At 48.7% G+C, this 10803-nt stretch overlaps 3 protein-coding genes across 3 annotated transcripts; 1 reads left to right on the top strand and 2 right to left on the bottom strand.

The window, feature by feature from the left end:
- Positions 1-563: 563 nt before the first annotated feature.
- On the top strand, positions 564-932 carry EAH_00054830 (hypothetical protein; the record flags this gene model as incomplete). Its single annotated transcript, XM_013393915.1, has 3 exons — positions 564-635; positions 768-829; positions 884-932. Coding segments are annotated over 3 exons (183 nt in total), but the record flags the coding sequence as incomplete, so codon positions are not given.
- A 1783-nt stretch (positions 933-2715) lies between these two features.
- On the bottom strand, positions 2716-4047 carry EAH_00054820 (hypothetical protein, conserved; the record flags this gene model as incomplete). The annotated part of the gene is made up of 2 exons (XM_013393914.1): positions 2716-3152; positions 3675-4047. 2 exons carry the CDS (start codon positions 4045-4047, stop codon positions 2716-2718), a joined length of 810 nt encoding a protein of 269 aa, XP_013249368.1.
- A 2029-nt stretch (positions 4048-6076) lies between these two features.
- On the bottom strand, positions 6077-10730 carry EAH_00054810 (RAB6 protein, putative; the record flags this gene model as incomplete). Its single annotated transcript, XM_013393913.1, has 9 exons — positions 6077-6362; positions 6582-7152; positions 7356-7574; positions 8732-8788; positions 9504-9555; positions 9912-9980; positions 10225-10264; positions 10484-10544; positions 10680-10730. Coding segments are annotated over 9 exons (1406 nt in total), but the record flags the coding sequence as incomplete, so codon positions are not given.
- Positions 10731-10803: the final 73 nt, after the last annotated feature.

The following is a 10803-nucleotide window of genomic DNA, read 5'->3' as shown; positions in this document are numbered from 1 at the left end:
TCAGATAAACCCTAAACCCTAATCGCATTCAACAGCTTGATCAGATAAACCCTAAACCCTAATCATATACAACGTCTTGGTCAGGGAAACAAATCCTAAACCCTAAACCCTAGTCGCATTCAACATGTTGATAAGGAAATCAAACCCTAAACCTTAAACCCTAAACACATTCAGAGTGCAGGTGAAGTGATCAATCTTACAAACCCTAAACCCTAATCACATACACAATGTTTATTAAGTGGCCAATTCTACAAACCCTAAACCCTAAACCCTAAACCCTGAGCGCATGCGAAATCGCGATAGGATATAAACCCTACTTCTATAAACCCTAGTTGTACAAACCCTAAAACCCATATATACCCGCATCATCTAAACCCTAATTATATAAACTCTAATTATATAAACCCTAACTATCTAAGCCCTAATTATATAAACCCTTCTCACAAACCCTCAATAGCGGACGTAAAGACGAAAAAGCAGCACCGACTTAGCGCATTGTATAGGGTTTAGGGCTTAGGGTTTAGGGTTTAGGGTTTAGGGTTTAGGGTTTAGGGTTTGTGCAGGACTACGAACCAATTGCTGGGGGCCCCGTGCGTGCAATCCCTCAAGGGTTTACGTGCTGGGATAAGGTGGAGGTAAACATACGTAAGTCTAAACCCTAAATCGTCGAATCCATTCAAAACCCTAGGGTTTATGGTTTAGGGTTTAGGGTTTAGGGTTTGCGTATAGTGTTTGTAGGGTTTAGGGTTTAAGTTTTGCGGGTGAAGGATTTGACAAATTTCTTAGAAACGCATTCTGATGTTTACGTTACATGGCATAAGGGTCCAGGGTATAGGGTTTAGGGTTTAGGGTTTAGGGTTTAGGGTTTAGGGTTTGTGTGCAGCAAATTGTCGCGTGAAGGACTTGATAGATTTCTTAGAAACGCGTTTTGATGTTAACGTCGACATTTTGTCTTTCGGCAATTTTTGTTTGTTTAACGGGTTTTTACCTTCGCATAGACAAAGCAGACTTAATAAACCCATTGCAGAGGTAAACCCTAAACCCTAAACCCTAAACCCTAAACCCTAAACCCTAAGGTTTTTAAGCAGTTCGCTTAGACTAGCCAGACTTAATAAACCCATTGCAAAAATAAACCCTAAACCCTAAACCCTAAGCAGTTTCTATAGATAAACGAGTCTCAGTATACCCATTGCAGAGGTAAACCCTAAACCCTAAACCCTAAACCCTAAACCCTGATCTCCCCATCCCTCCTAATGCAACCCTTTCAACTGCGACGCCTAAAGCGACTCTCTGCTTTTTCTGCTGCTGCTGTTGCTGCTGCTGCTGCTGTTGCTGCTGCTGCTGTTGCTGCTGCTGCTGCTGCTGCTGCTGCAGCTGGTTGAGGAGATAACGAAGAGCTCTCCGCCTCCAACATTGTTTTTAGAGTCTAGCTGCAACAGCAAGAAAGACTCAGTCGATGTGCTGCTGCCAACCATCGCTCTCAGGAACGCACCCGTCAGCAACAACGCCTAGCTGCTGCTGCTGCTGCTGCTGCTGCAGCAGCAGCAACTGCTGCTGCTGCTCATGCTGATGCAGCTGGTGCTGCTGCAGCTGATACATCTGCTGCAGCTAATGCAGCTGCAGCTGATGTTGGGGCAGCAGCTGCTGCTGCAGCTGGTGATGCTGCATGCGATGTTGATGCAGCTGATGCAGCAGCAGCTGCTGCTGATGCAGCAGCAGCTGCTGATGGTGGTAGTGCTTGTACAGCAGCTAGCAAACAGCAACAAGCGCAGACCCAGCGCCGCCGACGGCTGCTGCTGCTGTTGCTGCCGCTGCTGCTCGCCAGCAGCAGCAGCAGCAGAACTGGGTTGCTGCTGCCGCTTTGTTTGCATACTTATACTCTATGTAAAGCCTTTATCTGCTTCTCTATCTGCATAGCTGCAGCAGCAGCATTAGAATCAGCAGCAGCATTAGAATCAGCAGCAGCAGTAGCAGCAGCAACAGCAGCATTAGCAGCAGCAGCATTAGCAGCAGCACCAACAGCAGCAAAGCAAACTTGAAGCAATTTGTGCTGCTAAAAAAGCATGCCAGTTTGGGTTTAGAGTTGCAGAGTGCTGCTGCAGCAGCTGCTGCTGCTGCTGTTGCTGCTGCTGCAGAGAGGATTTCTTATGAGATCCGCTGCTTGGGTTTTATACAAATTGCCTCTGAGTGTTGCTGCAGCAGTCAGGTCTCCCTTCTCTGCAGCAGCAGCAGCAGCACCAGAAGCAGCAGCAGCAGCAGCAGCAGCAGCAGCAGCGTGAGGCTTGGCAGTTGAGGCAGCAGCAAAAGGAGTCTTGTTGCTGCTGATGCATTCTAAGCGCTTCATTCGTCTCTCCAGTTTGTTTGCTGCTCTCCTGCATGCAGCCAGCGTCTTCTCTTCAGCTGCTCTCCTCTTTGCTGCTGCTGCTGCTGCAGTTGCTGCTGCTGCTGCTGCTGCTGCTGCTGCTGCTGGGCTTCTGCTGCGCACTTGTATGGGTTGAGGGGATGAGGGGCGCGAGTGTGCAGCAGCAGCAGCAAGAGAAGCAGCAGCAGCAGCAGCAGCAGCAGCAGTAGCAGCAGCAGTAGCAGAAGCAGGCGTTGCTGCTCTAGTTGCTGCTGGCTTTATATTTAGGGTAGGAGACTGCTTATTAGAGCTGAAGAGACATCTAGGGGTATTGCGGTGTATTGCTGCTGTCTCCATTGGGGTGTATGCTGATCTCATTTGCTGCAGCGGCAGCTTTGTTGCTGCTGCTGCTGCTGTAGGCCGCTGCAGATGATGCTCGTGGATGCTGCTGCTGCTGATGCCCCTCTTTGCTGTTGCTGCTGCTGCTGCTGCTGCTGCTGGTTTTGCTGCTGCTGCTGTTGCAGCGCTAGACCAGCCACCCCAAAGGCGAGAGGAGACAGTTGAGTGCTTATAAGAGCGTTTAGCTTGCTTCCACAGGTTGTTGCTGCTGCTGCTGCTGCTGCTGCTGCAGAAGAGAGACAGGGCAGGAGACGCCCGCGGAAGCCTCCAGCTGCAGCTGCTACTGCTGCCGCTGCTGTTGCTGTTGCTGCTGCTGTTGCTGTTGCTGCTGCTGTTGCTGCTGCGGGGGTCTGCTTTGTGTTTGCTGCTGCTTCGAAGTCGAGGACTGCAGCAGGAGCATCTGTCTCCTGACCTTGCAGCAGCAGCAGCAGCAGCAGCAGCAGCGGCAGCAGGACCGTGTTGATGAACGCAGCCTCCGGTGTATGAACACGTTGTGGGGAGGAGACAAAGCGAAGCAGCAGCAGCAGCAGCAGCAGCACCAGGAGGAGACACTTTAACTAAAGAGGGCAGCAGCAGCTGCAGATTACCGCCTGCTGCTGCTTTGTTTAGCTGCTGCTGTCTCCATGCAGCAGCAGCAGCAGCAAACGACAGCAGCAGCACCTCCCCGTCAGACTCGAGCAGCAGCAGCCAGCTGGAAGCAAACATAAAATAAATAAAAATACAGAATATTATAAACAGCAGCGAAAAACAAAATAAATAAATAAATAAATAAATAATATTATTTATATAATATAATTAATTAATTAATTTATTCTGATTATTTATTTGTTTTACTTTGCTCGTTTGTCTGAAGCCGCATGCAGCACTGCTTTGTTTGTAGGGGTATACTCAAATAAAAGAAATAAACCCTGCAGAGACAGCACCTGCAGTCTACCGTCTTCTATAACAATACCTAGTGCTGCTGCTGTGCCCTCCTCCTGCTGCTGCTGCTGCTGCTGCTCTTGCTGCTGCTGCTCTTGCTGCTGCTGCTGCTGCTGGAGGTAGAGGCAGCTTTTAGGTACAGAAAGAGATATTAAATCGATGACAGGGGAGTCTGTTAGATAACAGGAAAGAAATAACAAGTGAGGCTTTGCTGCTGCTGCTGCTGCTTTCAGTTCTGCTGCTGCTGCTGCACGCTCCGTGCTGCTGCTGCTACCCCAAGCTTCTTGCTGCTGCCTCCAGCCTGATATGTCTCGTCCTCTTCGTTTGCTGCTCAAACCCTCTCTGTTTCTTTCTCTCCTAAGACGGCCCTTCCCCCTGTGCACCATAAACTCTAAACCCTAGACCTTCTCTTGCATCTTCAGAGACGGTGGCTAAGGAGCCCTTCTCCCTAAAACCCTAAACCCTAAACCCTAAACCCTAAACCCTAAACCCTAAACCCTAAACCCTAAACCCTTAGTCTCAGGCTATCATTTCTGGGGCTACTGTACAGCTGCAATTTGAAGTTGCGGTTGGCTTCGTTTAGTTTTGCTTTTAGGGTTTAGGGTTTGCGTTTGCTTAAGGAGGGTTTAGGGTTTAGGGTTTGTGAGGGTTTAGTATATGCAAGGGTTTAGGGTTTCTTTAGGGTTTACAGTCTGCGACGGTTTATGGACTATGAGGTTTAGGGTTTACGGCTTAGGGTTTTATTAGGGTTTAGGGTTTTGTTAGGGTTCAAGATGTTTTAGGGTTTAGTGTTTATTGTTTAGGGTTTAGGGTTTAGGGTTTAGGGTTTGCCTGCGTAGATGGATAGAAGGGTTTGCTTGAAAAGGGTTTGTATCAGCAAGCGCAGCAGCAGCAAGAAGAGGATGAGGTAGAAGAGGCGGCATAGCAGGCGGTAAAGAAGAAGAAAGAGCAGCAGAGAAGCAGCAGGATTTAGGTCTATCTTTATAAAAACAAATAACTCCACGGTGCGTATTCAGACATAAACCCGCAGCTACTGTCAGCTGCTGCATGCATAAAACCCTAAAACATAAAACAAAGCAGCCATATATAAATGCAACAGAAAAATAAAATAGACAAAGATATTAAAGAAAATAAAAAGTATATTTTAAACAAGAAGTTAAAGAAATACAAGATGAAGAAAAAGAATAATAAATTGTACAGCAGGTCAAACACCGCAACACAAACACAAACAAATGCAGCAACAGCAGCAACAGCAGCAGCAGCAGCAACGAGCAGCAACAGCAACAGCCGCAGAAATGAGCAGCAGCAGCAGCAGCAACGAGCAGCAGCAGCAACTAGCAGCAGCAGCAACTAGCAGCAGCAGCAACGAGCAGCAGCAGCAACGAGCAGCAGCAGCAACTAGCAGCAGCAGCAACTAGCAGCAGCAGCAACGAGCAGCAGCAGCAAGGACTCCATACTGTCGGAAGCTGTAGCAGGAAGGAGCTGCTGCTGTTTCTAGGTTTAATACTGCTGCTGCTGCAGCATTGAGGCTGCACTGTCGTTTGTACGGCAGCAGCTGCTGCTGCTGCTTCTGCTGCTTCTGTTGCTGTTTCTCTGTCTTTCTCTCTGCACCAGAAGGAGCTATGCCGCTGCTGCAAGACCCCCCCCGCTGCTGCTGCTGCTGCTGCTGCTGCTGCTGCTGCTGCTGCTGCTGCTGCTGCTTCCATACAGAGAGAAGGCCGGTGCCTTGCAGCAGCAGCAGCCTCTTGAGTTTTTGTGGTTTAGGAAGCTGTTTAAAGCAAAATATTTTTGTGTTTTGTTTGCTGCAAGTTGTTGCTGGAGTTATATTTAAACGCCTGCTCGCCTTGCTGCTGCACCAGTTAATGCTGCTGCTGCTGCTGCTGCTGCTGCTGAGAAAGCTTCTTCTTCTCCTTCTCTTGCTGCTGCTGCTGCTGCTGCTGCTGGGGCGGAGGGTTGATTTGCGGTCTCTTCCTGCTGCAGTAGCAGCAGCACCAGCATCACCAGCAGCAGCATCAGCAGCAGCACCAGCAGCAGCACCAGCAGCAGCAGCAAACTGCAGCTTTCGCGAGAAGACAGAAGGAAGCGAGCAAAAGGATTTAAATGAAGGAGAATATTGAGCGGTAAAAACCCTCAAACGAGAAAAGGTGCGGAGACACCACAACGCCACGCTGTCTGCTGAAAGAGAACCAAACCTGAATAACACCCATGCAGGGTTTAGGGTTTAGGGTTTAGGGTTTAGGGTTTAGGGGGTTGAGGGTTTAGAGTTTGGGGTTTAGGGTTTAGGGTTTAGGGTCTAGGGTTTAGGGTTTAGGAGGTTGTGGGTTTAGAGGGGTGAGAACTTGGGATTAGGAATTAATGCCTAGGGAGAAGAGATGAGGGTTTAGGGTTTAGGGTTTAGGGTTTAGGGTTTAGGGTTTACGTTTTGCCTGGTAGAGGCTTTATTTGCTGCACAGCGTGTGCATGCGTAGATCCTTCAACCCAAAAGACAAACCCTTGCAGCCCCACAGCCAGCAGCTGCTGCTTAACAGCACAAACCACCATAAACTTGCTGCTGCTGCTGCTGCTGCTGCTGCTGCTGCTGGAGGTTGCTGCTGGAGCCTGCTGCTGCTGCTGCTGCTGCTGCTGCTTCCGCAGCTTCCGCGACAACGGCAGGAGACAGAGACAGCCTACAGGGCGACCAACGACGCACACCCGTTGCGCCCTGAGCACAAACCCTAAACCCTAAACCCTAAACCCTTAACTCCTGCAGAACCTAAACCCTAAATCCTAAACCCTAAACCCTAGACAGTAAACCCCCAGTACCGAACCCCACAGCCGCTAGCTTCTGCCCCCCAGCAAGGCTGTGTTTATAAGCGTGTTTAGGGTTTAGGGTTTAGGGTTTAGGGTTTAGGGTTTAGGGTTTGGCGGTGAAATGCCTCACCGCATATCTGGGGGATGGAAGGAGAAGATGCCGCCCTCTTTTGTTGCTGCAGCAGCAACGCTTGCGTCTGCAGCTATTGCTGCGGAGATATAATGCTGCTTCTTTTCAAACTGCAGCACCAGAGGTGTTCCTGCTGCTGCTGCTGCTGCTGCTGCTGCTGCTGCTGCTGCTGACCGTGCTGCTGCTGCTGCCGTGGGAGTGCTACAAAGCTGAGAGCTCCACAATGACTGCTGCTGCTGCTGTTGCTGCAGCTGCAACGGCTGCTGCTGCTGCTGTTGCTGCAGCTGCAACGGCTGCTGCTGCTGCTGCTGCTGTTGCATCACGCTAAGGAGTTGGAGCATGAGCAGCTGTTGCTGCTGCTGCTGCTGCAGCAGTAGCTGCTGCTGCTGCAGAGCGTAAGACTGGTCCGCAGCATCCGCAACAGCATCAGCAGCAGCAGCAGGAGCAGCAGCAAAAGCTGCTGCTGCAGGATCTCTCTTGTCTCGCATAGGAGCAGCAGCAGATTTATAATATAAAGATGAAGGGGGTTTTAATGTTGCAGCAGAGTCGGCAGCAGGAAGCATAGTAAACCCTGTAGACGTCGAAGCAAAGACATATCAACCCTACAAACCCTAAACCCTAAACCCTAAACCCTAAACCCTAAACCCTGGCGGGAAAGAAGCGCAGAGCAGCGGTTCAAGGGATAACGAGTAGGCGTTTGAGTTGGGGGCTTAACGTCTAAGGTCTAGGGTTTAGGGTTTAGGGTCTAGGGTTTAGGGTTTAGGGTTTGGTGACCCGTAAGGCTCTTCGCTGTGGAAGAAGGACCTAGAGAAGCAGCAACAGGAGGCGTTAGTATACTGAGTTGTTGCTGTTGTTGCTGCTGCTGTTGCTGTTGCTGCTGCTGCTGCTTGGTTTGTTGCAGTAGCTCCTCAAGCAGCACCTGCTGCGTCTGCAGCAGTAGCAGCTGTTGCTGCTGCTGCTGTGAAGCTCCCTCCATTGCATTCCTGTGTTTTTCTAAAGCCACCCACTCCAGTAAACCCTAAACCCTAAACCCTAAACCCTAGACCCTAGACCCTAAACCACAAACCCTAAACCCTAAACCCTAAACCCTAAACCCGAAGCCACAAACCCTAAACCCTAAACCCTAAACTGGGGGACCACAGCAGTTGCGAAGCCTCCCGCTTCCAGGCAGAAGGCTATCAAGCGCCAAGGTAGGCAACTTTTTAAGCAGGGTTTAGGGTTTAGGGGTTAGGGTTTAGGGTTTAGGGTTTATGGTTTAGGGTTTAGATCTTGTGTGCAAGCTTGTGTTCTACAGACTGGGTCTGCAGGCGGATGTTGGGATCTACGGCTACTGCTAGAAAATGCTTAGGCGCTAGTAGGTTAGGGTTTAGGGTTTAGGGTTTAGGGTTTGCGTGGAACAGAAGGAACGGCGGGGACCGGTGGTTGCTGGTTCGATTGATGCTGCGTCGCGTGTAGAAAACAGTGAAATTTAGTAGGGTTTATATTTAGGGTTTAGGTTTTCGGGTTTAGGGTTTGTGGTTTATGTTTGTTGCTGAAGTGTATATACACCTCAACTCCGGCACACGCGTAGATCGACGAGGGTATAACTCCTTTACTTTTCAGCCTTTTTTGCATGCATTTTTATATTTTCTTCTTTATTTATAGATTATAATTTAATTATTTCAATTATTTTTGTTTTTTTAGCTTTGAAACGAGTCTTTTGCTGCAGAAAAAACCCTTTTCTACATCGGGTTGGCGTACGCCGCTCGCCTGAGGCGGTGACCCCCCGAAGCTGCATGCGATGTGTACATAAATATAAATTAATTAAAACAAATTCTTTTAAATATTTTATAATATATTAAAAGGGTTTATTGCTTACAGATGAGGAGATGGTTTAGGCTCTAGGGTTTTCATATAGCGTTCATTCAAAGTCTCTGACGTTTACTCTTTAGGGTTTAGGGTTTACTCGCTAGGGTTTAGGGTTTACGGATGAGGAGTTAATCAGGGGTTTGCAAATCAAAGAAAGGAATAAACTGCGCATGCAGAAACTAGCTGCAATCCAACAGCCTGAAACAAAACTTCCTACACCCCCCCCCGCAGCTAGGGTTTAGGGTTTAGGGTTTAGGGTTTAGCGTAGCTGCGCCTAGCCTATGCAGCTAGCCAAGGCAGACCGAGATGCTTGTTACACCCTGCAGATATCCGCCACTGGAAGAGCGGCTCCACCCACACTAAACCCTAAACCCTAAACCCTAAACCCTAAACCACCATCTGATAGATCTGATTCTCATGCGTCTCCTGCATGCAACGACAGCCCCAAAGGAAGCTGCTGCAGATACACCGCAGCATTTTTGTTTATACTGAACCCCAAGTCCTTTCTACTTGTCTTTCTCAAACCCTCCGCCCCCCTAAACCCTAAACCCTAAACCCTAAACCCTAAACCCTAGGCTCTGAACTGTCGCACTTTACGCGTAGCAGAACGAACGGCACTCCGCCAGTCCCCTCCCCAGCAGGAGTGCATATGCTGCTGCTGCAAGAACAGCTGTTGCTGCTGTATCTGCTGCTGCTGCTCCTGCCTTCGTCTAGGTTCAAGCGGCGGCAGCAGCAGCAGCAGCAGCAGCAGCAAAGGCAGCTAAACTGCCGCTGCAGCCCCGAAACAGCGCCGCACACACCAAATAACTACGGGGCAGCTTCGCATGCATTGCTGCTTGTCTCAGGTTAGATAGGTTTGAAGCTTCAGCAGCTGCAGCCGGAAGCCTTCCTAGACAAATCTTGCTGCTGCGGCGTCGCGTTCAGCTGAACATCCACCACTGCAGCAGCAGCAGCAACAGCAGCAGCAGAAATAGCAGCAAGATATGCCCTAGCAGCAGAAACAGCGACGAAGCGGTTGTTGTCTTCATCTAAAAAGGGTTTAGGGTTTAGGGTTTAGGGTTTAGGGATACTCACTCTGGGCGTCTGATGCTGGTTGCTGTGTCTCCAGGCCAGGCAGAGCAGCAGCCTGCAGCAGCAGCAGCAGCATCAGCAGCAGCAGCAAAGCTTCATGCCTGTTTGTAGTGTCTACTGGTCTCTGTCTTTGTGTCTCTCTGTATATATATAATTTATATGTATATATATATATATATTTTATATATATAATTTATATGTATATATATATGCATATATATTTGTATATATATATATATATATATCTACACCTATACAATTCCTAGTCTGTTATTATATGTAGCTGTCTCTCTTTGTCTCTGCCTCCACTTCGTCTGTCTCTAATATTTCTATTTATTTATATTCTTTATATTTATTTATTTATATTTATTTATTTATATTTATTTATTTATATTTATTTATTTTGCTTACGAGTCTCCTGAAGAGGGTCTTCACGTTGTGCCCGGCCTTGGCGCTCGTCTCTATGAATAAAATGCCTTGCTGCACCGCAAACCCTAAACTCTAAACCCTAAACCCTAAACCCTAAACCCTAATCCCTAATCCTTCACAAACCCTAAACCCTAATCCTTCACAAACCCTAAACCCTCACAAACTCTAAACCCTCACGAACCCTCGCTTTTACGCCCAAGCGAACAGCAACAGCAGCAGTAGCAACAGCAGTAGCAGCAGCAGCAGCAGCAGCAGCAGCAGCAGCAGCAGCGCAGCAGCAGCAGCAGCAACAAACCTCGCGAGCCTTCTGCTCTCCCTCCTCAGGAGACACCTGGCTGTAGACAGCACACAAACCCTAAACCCTTACAAACCCTTAAACTTCACAAGCCCTAAACCCTAAACCCTGAACCCTAAACTCTCACCAATCGGAGCTCCTAAATCACCACAAACCCTAAACCCTCATTAGTAAGCCTTGAATGATAAACAGACACCTCACCCAGTTGTCTAACTACCAAACCCTAAACCCTAAACCCTAAACCCTAAACCCTGTTCACCGGCGGTCGCTCAAGTCTGTCTTGTTTCCAACTAAAGCAATGACGACATCTTTCCCCCTTTCTGCAGCAGCACAAACCCCTACTCCTAAACCCTAAACCCTAAACCCTAAACCCTAAACCCTAAACCCTCACTGCTGATACCACAAACAACAACAGCTGAGTGCTAGGGTTTAGGGTTTAGGGTTTACTCGCCCACCAGCCCTCACATCCTCAATCCATTTTGTCGTGTTCATGAAGGAGGCCCGATCTGCGCACCAAACAAACCCTAAACCCTAAACCCTAAACCCTAAACCCTAAACCCTAAACCCTAAACCCTAAAC

The sequence above is a fragment of the Eimeria acervulina genome, genomic scaffold (assembly GCF_000499425.1).
Source record: "Eimeria acervulina Houghton genomic scaffold, Eah_scaff1062, whole genome shotgun sequence".
NCBI classification, from domain to species: domain Eukaryota; phylum Apicomplexa; class Conoidasida; order Eucoccidiorida; family Eimeriidae; genus Eimeria; species Eimeria acervulina.
The sequence above is the reverse complement of the archived record's forward strand: the minus strand, read 5'-3'. Positions and strand labels throughout refer to the sequence as shown.